Source organism: Astyanax mexicanus, chromosome 24, assembly GCF_023375975.1.
Source record: "Astyanax mexicanus isolate ESR-SI-001 chromosome 24, AstMex3_surface, whole genome shotgun sequence".
NCBI classification, from domain to species: Eukaryota; Metazoa; Chordata; class Actinopteri; order Characiformes; family Acestrorhamphidae; genus Astyanax; species Astyanax mexicanus.
This window is the reverse complement of record NC_064431.1, coordinates 4,377,886-4,394,183: the sequence shown is the minus strand read 5'-3', so window position 1 is coordinate 4,394,183 and position 16,298 is coordinate 4,377,886. Positions and strand designations below refer to the sequence as shown.

Sequence of the window (16,298 nt, the reverse complement as noted above, 5' to 3'; positions counted from 1 at the left end):
ATTTAAAAATATGTAATGAACTGGACATGTGGAAATTTTGACTTCAATTGACAAAAATGTTAATATTTTGGAGAAATACAAGCACGAGGCAGCTCGACGATATGCTTAATACTATGTCTGGCCAATCAGTTTAATATTTAGTGTTGTGTAAGAGCCTCAGCATATTTGTGTGTGTGTGTGTGTGTGCGTTCCAGGCGTGCCAGTGCATTTTCTGTGTGTGTGTGTGTCAGTGAGTATATATATGCGTGATTAGCGCGCTCTCTGCCGTCCACCTCCAATCACTCATGAATGAAAACGCCATTTAACATTTCCTGCGCTTGGTCTGATTAGGACTGCGTGGGAGGGCAACGAGTCCAGTGTGTGTGTGTTTATGTGTGTGTATGAGAGTGTGTTTCTTCCTCGCTGCTTAATCTCATTGGTCGCCTTTGTCCAGGCCCCGCCTCCTCTCTCTCAAAGCCAATAGCTGCCTCCCCCCCCACCCATATCTTGTTCCAAAGTTGGACCACTTTAACTCCCCCCAGCAATGGGCAAGAGCAGCTACGAGCACTAACACACCCCACACTTACTTACACACACATAAACACAAACACACACACTTAAACAGTTTACACTGCTGTCCTAAAAGCTGTGGTCCCAGTCCCCTCTGCCCTGCACTTTCCACTCCTCCCTGTTTCCCTTTCATCCCAAAAAAGAAAACTCACTTCCCCCTAATTTCCTGGGTGCTGTGTCCACTGCTGTGGCTGGACTTTCGTTTTTAGGCTTCTTTTTGGTGAAAAATCTGGATCTGTTGTTGTTTTTTTTCTTGCGAAGGCGAGACTGGACCTATCCGTGTAACTGCTTTTTTCCTCTCTGGTTCAGTTTATTTTTTTCTTTTTGGAGTAGCTGAAATGGCTACTTTACCAGGAACCGTTCCTCGTATGGTCCGGCCAGCACCGGGTCAGAACTACCCTCGCACCGGATTCCCACTGGAAGGTAACTTTTATGACTTTATATCTTAAAATAGAGTTGACTGTGCTTTTACAAATAGTGTATATAGTTTGTATTTTACATGTAATAATTGTAGATTGTTTAGTAATTTAAAAAGTTTATTAAAAGATCGTAGAGGTGTTTTTTCTTCGAAATCTGCGGGCGCGAACAGAACTATGATTTTTTGGAATTTTATCCTTCTTTTATCCTTCTTATAAACAGAATTATTGAATGAGTTTTCAAAAAAAAAAAAACTCGTAACTTTAAAACAGAAGCAAAAAAACTTTCAGTCGAAAAAAAGTAAATAAAAATATTTTATAATTCTAATTCATTTAGGGCATTTCCGTTATTTCTATCCTGTCTGTTTATCACTAACAGATTAAAATAAAGATCTGCTAGTTTGAAATATGAAAATTTTTTAATGCGCTGCAGTGACGATATATTACATCATAAATTTCGGCCAAAATTCAGTAAATGATGCAATATATTTTATTCACGTGGAAATTATGTCCAGATAAAAATCATGTAAATTCAGCATGGTTATTTTGGCGCGTGTAACATGTAAACAACTTTGCGGCACATTTAAACAGTATTTTAATTACTATCACTTTATGGTTAAAACACTTACACTCACTAACGTTACATTATATTATCCAGCATGTGTCAAACCTTCAGTAGATGAAATCGAATTGTATGACTTCAATTGTTTGAATATTGTATGAATATCAGTGAAACTGAAAGCTGTAAACTATTTTTAAATGTGCATCAATTACGCTTCTAATTAATGTTACATTTCTAAAATAAAAACAATGGATGATTTTATAAGTAGCCTAACCTTTGTTGATAATCCAATAAATAAAGTAATTTGATTCACTTTTATTACATGTCTTTTGAGCATTTTCATTGGCCATATAAATATGCTATAATGTAAAGTACTAAATTCACATAACAGCAGAAAATGGCAAAAATCAAATGAAAAAAAAAAAAAGCTTATTGCATGACAGCGACACTTGGGATTTACTTGTTTTGAAGCCCAAAAACTGTTTAGTAACTGATGAGACATTCAAACATCCAGAGAAAAGAGAGAGAGAGAGAGAGAGAGAGAGAGAGATTCGTGCTTAAGAGTCGCTGAGGAAAAACGCTCCAGCTCACGAATTCTACAACTCAAGCTACGGGATTGACTGAAGAGTCCTGCTGATATAAAACACACAGCTAAGAGATGGCTCAAAGGATCACGCCAATATTTGCTCTGCATGACTACGAATAATCAAGGTGTAAAAGTGCAGCATCTTCAGATGCTCTTGAATGGGTAATGGGAGTGTTGGTGTTGGGGAGGGGGGTCCTGAAGTGTTGTAGAGCTTCACATTATAACACGACGAAGGACAAATCTACCAGGGGAGGGTCTGGCACGAGTCCGTTTGGGGGAAAACACTCTTCACACGAATTTGGTAATGACGGGATATGATTAGATGCTTCTTTGTTTAATGTTATGATGTTTATTTGGTTATAATATGAGCTAAGGGATGTATAGTGGTGAAGGTGCAGATACCACATAACCATAGACTCTTTAAACAGTAGTTTGGAACGGTATATACTGTAAATCCACGACAATGGTTGCCACCTTCACACTTCACCTTCACCTAAGTTTCCTAGAGCTAATGGGTCTTAATATGAGCGGGAATTTGGAAATGATGTCACGACCTTCATAATTACTTGAGTCTGATGCTAAACAGCAAATCAAGCCTGTCACATTGGCCTATAGAGTCTGTAACTGTGACATTTTACAGCAACAGATTATTTAAAAAAAAACTTTAACAAACAAAAAAGCAAATAGACTCAGTTTTCTCAATTATTTTTTTTTATTTTAAGGACTGATAGAATGTTGATATATTTTCTTAGAAATAAGAAGTGAAATTTTGCTTGGTCGACACAAACACACTTTCAAAGGAGTTTAACGTGTGTGTGTGTGTGCGCGTGTGTGTGTGTGTGTGTGTGTGTGTGTGTGTGTGTTTGTCCCGGGACAGTGTCGACACCCTTGGGCCAAGGCCGCGTGAATCAGCTCGGCGGCGTTTTCATCAACGGCAGGCCGCTGCCCAACCACATACGCCACAAGATCGTAGAGATGGCGCACCACGGCATCAGGCCCTGTGTCATCTCCCGCCAGCTGCGCGTGTCCCACGGCTGTGTCTCTAAAATCCTGTGCCGCTACCAAGAAACCGGCTCCATTCGGCCAGGGGCCATCGGGGGAAGTAAGCCTAGGGTGAGTGGACACAGGTTCAGCCTTTTCACCTCAAGGCAGAAGAAACAGCAAAAATCTGCGTCTATATTTGTGTTTTTTATTAGAAATTAGAAATAGATATAAATGACAAAACTGTATGTTTTTTTTTAATATATTCCAAAAACTTACTTCATTTTCAAACTTCAAAAACTTGAAAAGTTGTATTAGTCTTTAGTCTAGACCCATCTCAGGGTATTTTGTTTTGAGACTGATCTTAATCTTAAGTACTTCTTATAAATAAAAATAAATCAAGACATTTAGAGATATTTTTCTGACAACGTTTTCACTGTTTTAATTTGGCAGTGAAGTTTTGTATTTAACAAATCAATACTTTACCCTTTCAGTATACCGTCGTTGTCACGCAAAACGTTGTTTAAAATGTTCAAAATGACAAATTTGCAGAAAAAGGAAAACTTTCGATTCATTTTCAATATAATTGCATATAATATATAAAACTGTTCCTATTCACGCATGCTTAATTAAAATGCATTGCATTTTTCTTTTTTATGTTTTTTTTTTCCAAACGCTGCTGGTTGACCACTGCAGCAGGTGGCCACGCCAGACGTGGAGAAAAGGATCGAGGAATATAAGCGCGAGAACCCGGGAATGTTCAGCTGGGAGATTCGGGACAAGCTGCTGAAGGACGGGGTGTGTGACAGAGGCACGGTTCCTTCAGGTGAGGCCTCATCTGGTAAGCAACCCCCCCTTTTCTTTTTTTTACTGAGACTGCACTGTAACTAAAATTATAGTTTATTTAAAAAAAGATTTGTTAAGCTATGTTATTTAAAGTTCATTAATAATTAAGATGGCGACAGAAGTTTGTGAAACTTGTTAACGGCTGGTCAAAATTTCAGTTAAGTGGCCTTAAAAACAAGAATTAATTTAAATAATTAGTATTTATTTAGATCGCCTAAAATATTGCTTTGATTAAAATCAACTGACTGACATTGAGCTTTAAAGTAAATCCAGTAAATTTGGATTACACATTTGAGGGGCCTTTTGAGTGTGATAATTAAGCTGTAAAAATAAGCATTCTGGTTTTACATTTCTAGAATTGAAACGGCTTTAAAATTTTGTGTCAATTAAGATCAGCTAACAATGTATTCATCAAATAATGGAAAAATAAACTGCTTAAATGCTTAAAATGATGCAGTTATGTAAAAACAATAATGTGTAAAAAATATATATTATTTAGAGTTTGGTACTAGTTTAGACTATGCTAGTGGGTCTCTAAAAGGCAATACTGATTTTAAATATATATAGTTAATTGTTGGTGTGTTTGTCTGTGTGTACCTTATGTTAGTGAGTTCCATTAGTCGGGTTTTGAGAGCGCGCTTTGGGAAGAAGGATGACGATGATGACTGTGATAAGAAAGATGAAGACGGAGAGAAGAAAACGAAGCACAGCATCGACGGGATCCTCGGGGATAAAGGTGAGTGAAATCAGCTGCTGGGGTTTTGATCGTTGGCATGTCGGGTCGTTTTTATGCACCACGTCTGTTGGCTCGTGGGTGCATATGTGCATGTTATTGGAAATATTTACTGGATATTGGGAATACTGGTGTGTATTTTGTGTAATGTCTGGGTATGTAAAGCTTTGGAATTTTATATTATAATAAACAAATATAATCGCCTGTTAGTCTCAGATTTTAGAGCCTATTGGAACGCCCCCCGTCCAGTTAGAGTGAAAGAGCTTTTGAAGAACTTTGATAATGTGAGAACACACACGCTGTAATATGTGCTGTTTACACTGCGGGGTTAATTGGTGGTAAATAGGCAATGGCTGAGTGGTCAGCAGCTCGTTACTCTGTTATTTATGTGGACCTCCTGTAAGACCCCCATCCTCGTAAATTAATTTGTGGAGCTCGTGTTCCCGCGCGCACTCACTCCACTTCATGTTAACGAGTCTCCCGAACACAGCTGGCACAACAGCAGCAAACACATGACATATTCCTTTTAAATTTAGAATATTACAATTATTATTAATGGCAGTGTGTATTTACATTTAATCTAATACAAAATATGAAATATAAGAGTCTCTCTATCTAGTATAATGTATAATGTATACGCGTGTATAATGTATAAAAATCTCTCAGTCTAATAAACAGTCTGTATATTTTAATGTAATGTATAATCAGTTTAATATATTGTGTAAAAAAAGTTAAAAGAGGTCAGTATAAACTGTGATGAACTTCATGTGCTAGAATCGAAAATCACACTTAGGTAAAGCACATTTTATAATACGTATTTGTTTTGTTTTATTATTGTGTAAGTTTTAAATACATAAATAAATGAGCTACTATAACCAAAATATATCTAAGGTATAACTAAAACGTGATCCAAAATGTTTTTTTTTTCTTTTCAAATTTCGATGGGTGTCGATTTTCTTTTTGTAATAATAATATCAGTGTTTTGGCACGTGGTGCAGGCGTGTGTCCTTAGCTTGGCTTGGTTGACCTGTTATATACCTGAGTGATATGCAGTGGAGCTGCAATGTAAAATGTGTTTAAAGCAATGTGTAAAGCAGTGTGTTTGTAAAGAAGTTTGTTTGTGTGCGTGTGTGTGTTTGTGTGTGTTTAATATAGTGTGTTCATTATTGCTGCAAACCTCTGTTAATGCCAGCGCGCGCGTCCAGCTTTAAAGATGCCGCTCAGTTCTTGAAAAGATTCGTTTAAGTTTCCCCTCGATCCAAACGGCACCTAGTAATGTTAAGACTTATTAGTGTGTGTGTGTGTGCGTGTGTGTGAAGGAAGGCTGTAATAGCCCCTGGCTATGGTAGCAAACGCATTTATCCCCCATCAGCCCCGCGCGCTCGCGCTGTGTGAGTGTTGAAGGGGTTTTAAGGCCGATTAAAGCGGAGCTCTTTATTTCTCTCCACTTTCATCTCTAAACGCTCTCTGTGGCCCAGAGCTCCTCACACACTTCACTCCATTCTGCAGCGCGAGCTAGCGCACTTTTTTTTTTATTTATGCATTTACGTGTCTTTCCATATGCTTATCCGCTCACCTGCATGTGTTTGTTTTTCTTTCTAAACTTTTTAAACACAATTTGTTTGTGTAGCATTCTATCTCTATGTTATGTTTTCTGTTTGTTTATTTGTTTGTTTGCATACTTATTAATGCATTGCTTTATTTTTTAAAATACGTTTTCTAAACTTTTTTCCCATGCATCTAATCAGCTGTCTATGTGTTTATTTCTGTGTTTATGTGCAGTTTTTTTATTTTATTTTACTAGCTGTTTGTTTTGGATGACTTTTTATACATTTATAAAAATATTCTTCATATCTTTTTCTCTCTTTCTGTTTTTCTCTGCTCTTCTTTTTGTCTCTCACTTTTAGTCATCACTCATTTTCTGCATCTGCATCTGAAGTTTTGCACTGCAGACTTCTCTTTAAGACTTTAGGGCTCTCTCTTTCTCTCGTTCTCTATGTATGTGTGTTGTGAGTAGGTTCACCTGTAATGTTTAGCCTCACAGAGAGGAGCTGATGGGATTGGACGGTTCTGGGCTGAAGGGGCGGCTCAGGGGGCAGGAGGGGAGACTGTGGGCTGTCAGAGAGCCTCGAGCTCCAGGGCTAAGTGACACTGTTCATATTCAATTAGAGAGAGAGAGAGAGATGTAGGGAGAGAGATAGTTAGGTAGAAGCTTAAATATAAAACACATATATAAAGAACAGTAGAACGTTGCTGACACAGATGTGTACATGCGCACACAAAACTTGTCTGGTCCCGGCAGAGAAGTATTGATAATAAAATATAACCCACTGGAGCAGATAAACATAAACCTGGTGTGGGCTAAAGTGGTATAAAGCCCGCCAGCATTGAGCTGTGGAGCTGTGAAAGATCTGCGTTCTCAGGAATGAAGATGCTTCATCCAGTATGGCTTGTGGAGTTATTGGTGTGGTGAGGTGGAGGTGATCATCCCCATTGTGATTTCACTGATGCTCTTAATGTAGCTTAAAGTAACAGTGCTTGTAGATAGCCTTTTCTGGACAGTAGAGACAGAGCAGTAAAGAAAAACAAAAGTATAACTTTTTTTAATGCCCTTGATTTTAGAAAAAAATGAATGAGCAGATGAGTCACAATACTTTTGTCCATGAAGTGTATGTGTATATAAAGCATCACACTATAATGCCAACGTTGCCTTTATCTCTTTTTTTCTTTATTTTTTTCTTTATTTTTTGTTGCTATTGTGGTTTCAGTGCAAATTTATATGGACATGTGAAAAATGTAAAGTCTCTCCTTCGAAAGATAAGAACAAAAAAAATCCAGAGAGAGAGGGAAAAAAGAGCTACAGAGAAAGAAGTAGAGAGTAAGACAGCGGTAGTTAGAAAGAGAGAGAGCGAGAGAGAGAGAGAGAGAGAGAGAGAGAGAGAGAGAGAGAAAGAGGAAGAGTGGGTTGAGTGGAAGTATATGAGTATGGTGAAGTTGTTTAGTTATTAATAGAGCGCTCCTCGGGCTCTCTCTCTCTCCAGCTGCTCTTTTCTGCCGGTTGAAATTGACGGAGCTCTGAATGCTGGGCAGAGATAAGCGCGCGGCTCTGAGTGGACCTGCATTAAACTGGGATTAACCTCCTCTACTGCTGCTCTTTGCCATTTATACCAACACACACTCACACTCTCACACTGCCCCTCCACTATATTATTATTATCATTATTATTATCATTATTATTATCATTATTATTATTATTATTATTATTATTATTATTATTATTATTATTATTATTATTAGTAGTAGTAGTAGTAGTAGTAGTAGTAGTAGTATTACCAGGCTGTATAAATATTGCTGTATTATTTTCAGATCCATCGTATTATTGTAACATTCTTAAGTTGCAGGAGCAGATTTTGAGCTGATATAATATTAAAAATCTGTCAGGAAAGTATTAAAACGGTTTAATATGTTGAAATTGGATTAGTAACAGCCGCAGCGTTTACACCTATAGTTTCGTAATCATGCGAATTATTTATTTTCGTGAAAAGTAAATATTTACTGGGTTGTGATTTTAAATGTAAAAAAAAACATTCAAATGATGCATTTAACTATATTAATGGTAATATAAAAATATTTTGAAACATCGCTAAACTATTAACACGAATTTCAAAATAAATTATAAATTATAAAAGATCAATATTAGCAGTAGATTTTATATTCTTGTTCTTCGTCTTCTTCTTCTTCTTATTATTATTATTATTATTATTATTATTATTTTTATTATTTCATTTTTTTATGATTATTTGTTTGTTTGCTTGGCCTTTAATATATATATTTTTTTTTAACATCCTGTTGGTCATTTCGATCAATTTGTCTTGTCAGTGACGCTGTGACGCAGTTCCCTCGTGAGTAATTAGCCTGCTGGCCGGCGCTCAGATGTAGTTAATGTCTGCAGGAGCGCGCGGTGCACAATGGATTCTGACACGCGAAGATTTCCGTTTAGGCTCTCTCTCCTCCTCTGTGTGATTTGTGAGGGTGGGTCACACACTTGAAACACACACACACACACATAAACACGGATGGAGCTGAGGCGGTTTGTGTGTGTTGGGGCGGGACTTGAGGTAAAGAGGTGAACTGAAGTGAGGAGTGTACGGGAAGGTATAGGGGTTAGTTAAGTATACAATGCAAAAAAGTGACGTTTACTAATTTAGATCACAGGGTCTGCAGAGCGCACGCGCGCAAAAGCCTACTTTAACAACTAGACTGAAGTCTGATGTGTATTTAAATCGTATTTATTTTTTGTTCACATTTGTATTTGTTTGTTTGGGTCACCGTGGCTCATTAACAGATTGCGCGCGCGGCAGTAATTAACAGGCTGTGTAAACGCCCCTCATCGGTTTTCTCGTTTGCTGTACTTTATTGACTGGCTGGGGGTCTGCGGGGGGCGGGCGCGCGGACCGGAGGCCTGTGGATGGCTCTAATTCAGCGTTTCGCTCCCGTTGGCCGCCGTTTGAAAGATCAGCTCAAGTGGTCATTAAAGAACAATAGCGGATCCCGGGTTGCCAGAAGGAGTCCAAAAATCACTCTCAGTTGAAGAGATCATCTCGCCTCAGCGCGCTTTAAGGAGCTCAACCCGCCGCTGATCTGGCAACAAGTAGCATCACTAAACCATTATAGCACCGTTATAGCCAAGAAGCAACATCCAGTGAACACATTGGGTTAAATACCTCTTGTTTTTAACTCTTTTAAAGACGCAATTGGACGTAAATTGGATCTAAAGTATTTTACTATAGAACACGTACAGTTGTATGAGAAAATATGGAGACCTTTGTTCGAATGACAAGAAAAATATTTAGACTAATTTCCTGAATTTAACCTTCTGGAAATGTTGAGTGCATATATACGCACGCTGATACGTTAGCAAAAATAAAATATATACTAATTATTGCTGCATCAAAACCATTATGTTTTTTTAAACAGCCATACTACTACTACTACTACTCATAATAATAATAATAATAATAATAATAATAATAATAATAATAATAATAATAATAATAATAATAATTATTATTATTATTATTATTATTATTATTATTATTATTATTATTATTATTATTATTATCAGCACTGTTGATCTTGTTATTATAAACTAACAACAACAAAAAGAACAATACCATTTACAATAATCACAATAAACGTAATTTAATGTTACAAAATCAGAAATCTGGTTTTATAGACAATGGTCTATAATTTTAGTTATACGAAAAAAATATTTTATGTAATAAAAATAGTTTGTTTAGCTCCAGGTTCGCTGTTGTAAGCTTGGTTCAGGCTCAGTTCAGCGCACGCTGTTTTCCGATGCTCTTTTGCAGCTTGTCTTTGACTAAACGCTCAATTAGGCGCAGAAAGAGGAGCTGACACGGCCGGGCGGCGCGGGGAGCATCTGCTGGAGATCTGACTCGGAACTCATAAGTTGACCAGCTTTTCTTCTCATGAACCCAACGCGCTGAACTTGTCAGATGTGATTAGGGCGTGTAAGCGCGCACACGCTCCCGCAGAAACAGTAGGCGGCGGAGAACAGCGGCCAGAAGACTGTGCAGGTCTCTCTCTCTCTCTCTTTCTCTCTCTCTCTCTCTCTCTCTCTCTCTCTCTCTCTCTCTCTCTCTCTCTCTCTCTCTCTCTCTCTTTCACATGGCGGGCTTGACAGCAGTAAAGAGGTGCGGTGATATTAGCGCTGTAGTTAATGGCCATACAGAAACTGTTTTCTCCCGCTAAAAGGCCAGAACCCCGGCGAGGTCTGCATGTGGCGATTCCCACCTAATTGAGTATGAAATTAATTAGGGCATGCGTTCCTTTAAGACCTTCAACTTTTCACACACTTTAAAGGTAGAACAGTGGATTAATGGCTTATAGCCAATATTACACATTTATTGCTGCTTTCAATTTTGCATTGAGCTCTGAACGCAGTCTGAAGGACCAATAAAATCAGAAATCCTTATTTTTTAAATGATAAAAAACAGCCTCCTTTTTCTTAAAACAATAGCTCCACACTCTGGACCTGGATAAATCCCTGCCCGGCAAGACATTTTTCAAAGTTTGAATAATATCGGCAGCATGATATGATTTAAATAAGAAATAATAATTAGATGAACCGAAACACTATTTTAAAGTGTAAAATATTTAGGAATGTTCTTCACTCTTACAAAAATTCCTCAAGGAAATTTGGATTTCAATCCTTCAAAATCAGGGTTGGAAACCAATCCCCCTGAAGATACCCTGTAACATAATGTAAATTATTTCTGTACCAGGTTGTAAGTTCGAGAACTTTAACATGCTGTAGATGTTCTTTTAACTAATATACTTCACTCTCCCACACTGTCAAACAGTAGTGGTTTCCACAGACTGGTCCTGGACAAGGGGTACTCCAAAACCAGCTTGGGAAACAGTGGCATAAATAACTATTTTTATAACGTGAGTGTACTTTTTGATAATAAACTAAATAAACTAAGAAAGCTTATTTACTCTTATTTTTAAAAGGCAGATGTGTTCCAAATAACACTTTTTTATTTTAAGGGTAGTTCTTTTATCTTACTACCTTAAGGCCTCCGTCTTTGCCTTGCAATGGAGATCATCTTGGGATGATCCTTATTCTTCAGAATATTCCATTGTGAATACTAAAGAAAAGCATGCTTTTGGAAGCCCATTGTGTCAATTTTATCATTTGTCCTCTTCTTTTTTTTGCACTTTGTGCAGCTCTGAATGTATGTTTTTCTCCTTTTGAATAAGATATGGAGGGAGCGCTTGAATCATCCTCCATCCAGCCTGAATGGAGAGAAAATTCGATTGTCTTCTTCGTTTTTTTATGAGAAGCATTTTGTTCTTTAATTGAATGCTGGCTCTTTTTTCTCCCTCTTCTCCGTGTTGGGCCTAAGACCTCTCTGAAGTCTGACAGCCTCCTCTCTCCATTGTCAGAGTAAACTCCTGCAAGAAAGGGGGAAAAGAGAGAAAGAGAAAAAGAGGAGGAGGAGGAGGGAGGGTGAAGAAAAGAGCCCTCTGTTATTTTGTGTCTTGAGATTCAACGACGCATTCTATTCAGGCGAGTTGATGAACTCCTTCTAAAAGTTTATTAAGGCGAGGAAGACAATGCGGACTAAAGCTCGCGGGCTAGCGCGCAGACAGTTTATAAACTAGCAGCCATTGTGCCTCAAAGGCAGATGCATGAATACTTTTGAATGGGGGCTTCAAACTGACACGATCCGGCTGGACAGCAACATGTTAAAAGGAGAGAAAAAGAGACACTGAAAAAGAAAGAGATGGTGTGGATCAATGTTTTTTGCATAAATGTACATGTTGGGAGTGAATCCACTTCAAGCTTTATAACCCAATCTGCAAATCTTTATTTTTTACACAGTAAATTTACCATTTTAAAATCAACACTATTACGGTTAAATTAACATTGTGAGTAAAATGTTAATTTAGTACTGGCCATTTTTTTGCAAAAGTATTTGTTTGATGCATCTTTGGTAAAATGTGCTGAATTTTCACATTTGAAAATTTAAAATTAAAATCCAGATTATAATTTAATTTTTATTTGTTTGCTAAAATTTCCCATGGCATTAAATTAATTCTAAATTGCTGGGATTCGGGTTTTTGTACACTCCTAACTGCAGAATGTGTGTATATATATTATATGTTGTATATTTTCTATTTATACATATTTGTTTATTATGTGTTTTTTTTAAACCAGTCCCGTTCATATAACTTCCCCTATCACAAGCAATGCTCTACAAGGAATTTGAACACTTGAACACTCCTCTAATATATGAATAGAGTCTTCTCCTTTCTTTTAAACTGCAAGCGCGCTCAGAGGAAAGCTAATGCTAATGCTGTAAGTTTAATTAACTTCTTATGGCTGAAAGGCACCAAAGATACAGTTAATGTAGGGTAAGAATCAAAAAGTCAATATTCTTTATTTTATTTGTTATACGTTAAGGTGTGTTTTGAGTTCCATTTGAAAAACTGAACTTATAAAGTTACATCTTTCCACTCATTGTCCTCCCAATTCAGGCTGGACCTCGAACTTCAGCCATCAGAAGGATGCCTGTGATTTGTGACCACGCTAACCCGTCCTTAATCTTCCATAAAGAGATTGCCTATAGTGAAAAGGTGATTGCGGACTGGCTATGATGGGACTCTAATACTGCCCCTCTTCCCGCCCTAAACTGGCAGGTGTCAACATTAGCAACACAATTGGAAACTAGAGCCTTACCCCTATAGCACTGCGGTTAACTTCGGCTGCATAAGGCGCGGGGAGACAAAAAGAAAAAAGGGGCCCGGGACGGGAGGAGGGTCCAAGCAGTGAGAGATTACACTCGTAGACAGCTATTAGCAGGGATGAAGCACCTCTAAACAAACAACTGAGGTGAAAAAACTAGATAAAAAATCAATAACGCGTTAGTTGACGAAGCCAGACTGCGACGGCGGTGCGGCGACCCTGGGTCTTTATTTATCTTCTTTATTGTTGTTTTGTTCTTTAATATCATATCAATGTGTTCTCCAAAATCTAGTCCATACTTTTTCTGACGTCTAGGAGTAAGAACACTAAGCTATTATCTTTAAAATAAATGTTCCTAATAGGTTATTGGCTTGGATGTTTCTAAGATTTCTTTTATAATGCCAGCTTAAAAAAGTGTTTTCAGTACAAACTCTTTTTCAGTTTCCAACCCTTTGAGTTACCTTCTTGCAGACATTGTATTCATTTATTTACTGCCTTATAATTCGTTGATAATCTGAATGGGGTGAGTAAGATTTGGGTTGTATTTGATACCTGCAGGTGGCTCTCCAGGCGAATAGTTCACAACCACTATAGAGTATATAAAGGTTCTTAACACTTACAAATTTCCCACATTTTAAATAGCTTTGGTGTCACTTAAAAGAAAAATATCTCTGTGTGTTTTTTTAAGGTTTATGACATTTGTCTAGAGAACCCTGTTAAGCCCATTTTTTTGTAAAATCAGTTGTACGTGCCAATTGCACACTAAATAGTAATACTAATTAGTTTTATGTAATCTAGATTGTAGTACATAATATAGGTAAAAGTGTCAAAGCTGAGTATACTTAAATATTCATTACACATTTTCAGAACTCATCTGTTTTTGATTGTCTTGGAAATTTTGAAAAAAGAAATCAGATAACAGTGTAAATGCAGCAGCACTGACAGCAGGGGAATTTGTAGTGGCACATGTTGGCACAGCAATTTTTAATCACTTCCTGTTAGTTAGAACAATAATATTTCACATACTAACTTATTAAACCCACACTATTTGGTTAAGCAGATGCCATACAGTATTAGTGTGTAGTATGCAATTGGGACAAAGCCCATGTCTCATAAATTCATTGAATTCTATTTAGTGTTATATTAAAAGAGACAACCTGATTTGATTGCTTTGGAAAGTTTGATAAATACGGGTCATTGTTGGTATTGGCAATCTAATTTACACATTTCGATACTCAATTGATGATTTGTTGTTCTTGAGGTTGGCTTGAACTTTCTGTCCTCAGTTGTCTAGGCCTTGTCAGTTAATGACTTTAGATTTGTGCTTTGAAAGCTCCTGAAACAGGGCAAAATTCAGAATGATAGTGATGGCTAGCAAAGCGGGTCGATATGCCCTCGGGATTAGGTCTCTGCTTTCATTAGACAAAGGTTTTATTGCACCGTAGGAGGAGGAACCACCAGAGCAATGAGTTAACATTGGGGTTGCTGGCTTTTGTCACTTTCAAGTAGGTGTTTGTCCTGACAAGAAAATAAAACATGTCTCAGAAGGCCATTTCTCCATCTTCCCATCTCCCTCTGGTAATTCCTGACCATGCCTTTGGACAGGACAAGGGTTCTCAGCGCTGCAGATTAGTTCCCAAAGGGGTTTTGACACCAACCTGTATTTGCTGCTGGAGTGGAGGCAATTCTCATTTAATTGGATGTTTTAGAACTGTTTTCTTGTCACACACTCCAAACGGCTCTCAGAAAACAAATGGAAAGCAAAGGGCCTCTTGTCAGAGGTTTTGTTTGAAGCACATCTCATGAAGTGAGTGGTTTGATTGCTTTGTATTATGTGCTTTGGATGATTTTGAAAGATATTATATGAAAGAAGGATGTATTTGGTTGCTATTTTTGACATTAATGCTTACTGTAGTACTAAAACAGATTTTTAGCTGATATTTACATATCTGAATCCTTGTTAATGTAAGTAACACATAATCAGCATTAAAATATTTTATTTTTGAGCAGCGTATGCTAAAGGGAACTTCAATAAGTACATTTTATTATAAATAGGCATAAATAGTCATTCAAACTGTGTTTGATGTGAAATGGTTAATTGTATACAAACTTTTAAACTCTCTTTACATTGGTGTTCATATGAAAAATGGTTCACTTTGACAGCAATACAAATAAAGCCATTGTTTAATTATAGTAAATTATATGGAAAGTAATTATATATATAATAATAGGGGGTTTCTTTTACTTTTACTGAAATCTGGCATTGTATTTATTTTCCAATACATTTCTATGGAGAATCAGTTGGAATTCATCTGAATTATACAGAATGTATATAGATTTGTCAGTTAAATATTTTTTAAGTTTTACTTAATATGTATGGACTGTTTTTTTATATGTTACTATTAAGACACATTGTCTTTATCACAAAGAAATAGCTAGAATCTGCAATCTTTTAATAGACAACAAAAAATGTGACATGAAAACTAACTGACGTTAAAAACGGTTTTCGTTCTCCCGTAAAGTTGTGCTTTTGGACATGCAAAGATTTTGGCGATATATGTAGCTTATCTCACTGTATCTCCACATTTTAGTATAAGTTCAGTGGAAGTCGGTGTAAAATACTTATTTACAGTCATTTTAATCATTTCAATTTGTCCGTTTATCGTGAAGTGTGGCAAAATGTGTATATTGCCAGTTTGAAAAATTGTGTAAAAATGTAAAAAATGTCAGCAATATAAGCGATAATCTTTGCATCCTCTATTTCTTTTTGCTATGCTTATTGAAACGATTATATACTGAGCATACCTCTATCTCCTATTAATGTCTTTAACAAAAGAGCCCATTCATAATGGCTTGCGCTCGTCCTGTAAATGATTTTAAACTTGCGCCATCTCCAATTTTTGCCGCCTGCCAGAGATGTCAAAGTTTTTGACAGCTGGCACGGCCGGGGACAGTGTGGCGGATTAGCAGCGAGAGGCGGACTGGAAAAGACAACAGGCATTTCTCCCTAATTTCATTACAATGGAGAAAATGCCCCCCACATAATGTGCAACACTAATTAAGTTTAGAGCCGTGCGGCCCGGCCTGAACACTGATGAATTAGAGTCATTCACACCATGCTCGGCTGCTTTAAAATCACCATTAGAGCATGCTACTTAGGGCCATAACATTGCCCATTTTATGCTTTTGATCTCCTTCACAAATGGAATCTTCATTATTTTCATTTAACATGTGGCCATTTTTAAGGGACAAGAAGGGGGTTGGGGGGGTTACGGCCCACCAAGACAATAAACATGTTTCTAGAGTGTTGCAAATCAGAAATATGTATTTTCTTTCCACCAAGTTAGGA

The 16,298-nt window shown here is 37.2% G+C and overlaps 1 protein-coding gene across 2 annotated transcripts in view; it reads left to right on the top strand.

Moving 5' to 3' along the window:
• The first annotated feature begins 243 nt into the window (after positions 1–243).
• pax7a (paired box 7a) overlaps positions 244–16,298 on the top strand; it is a 76,261-nt gene continuing 60,206 nt past the window's right edge. The window contains exons 1-4 of one of the 2 annotated variants that reach the window (XM_049471639.1): positions 244–972; positions 2,991–3,226; positions 3,791–3,920; positions 4,548–4,676. In XM_049471639.1, the coding sequence (XP_049327596.1) occupies positions 888–972; positions 2,991–3,226; positions 3,791–3,920; positions 4,548–4,676 (580 nt within the window). In that variant the 5' untranslated portion in view covers positions 244–887. Of the gene's footprint in view, positions 973–2,990; positions 3,227–3,790; positions 3,936–4,547; positions 4,677–16,298 lie in introns of both variants that reach the window. The other variant, XM_049471638.1, reaches the window with a different exon arrangement.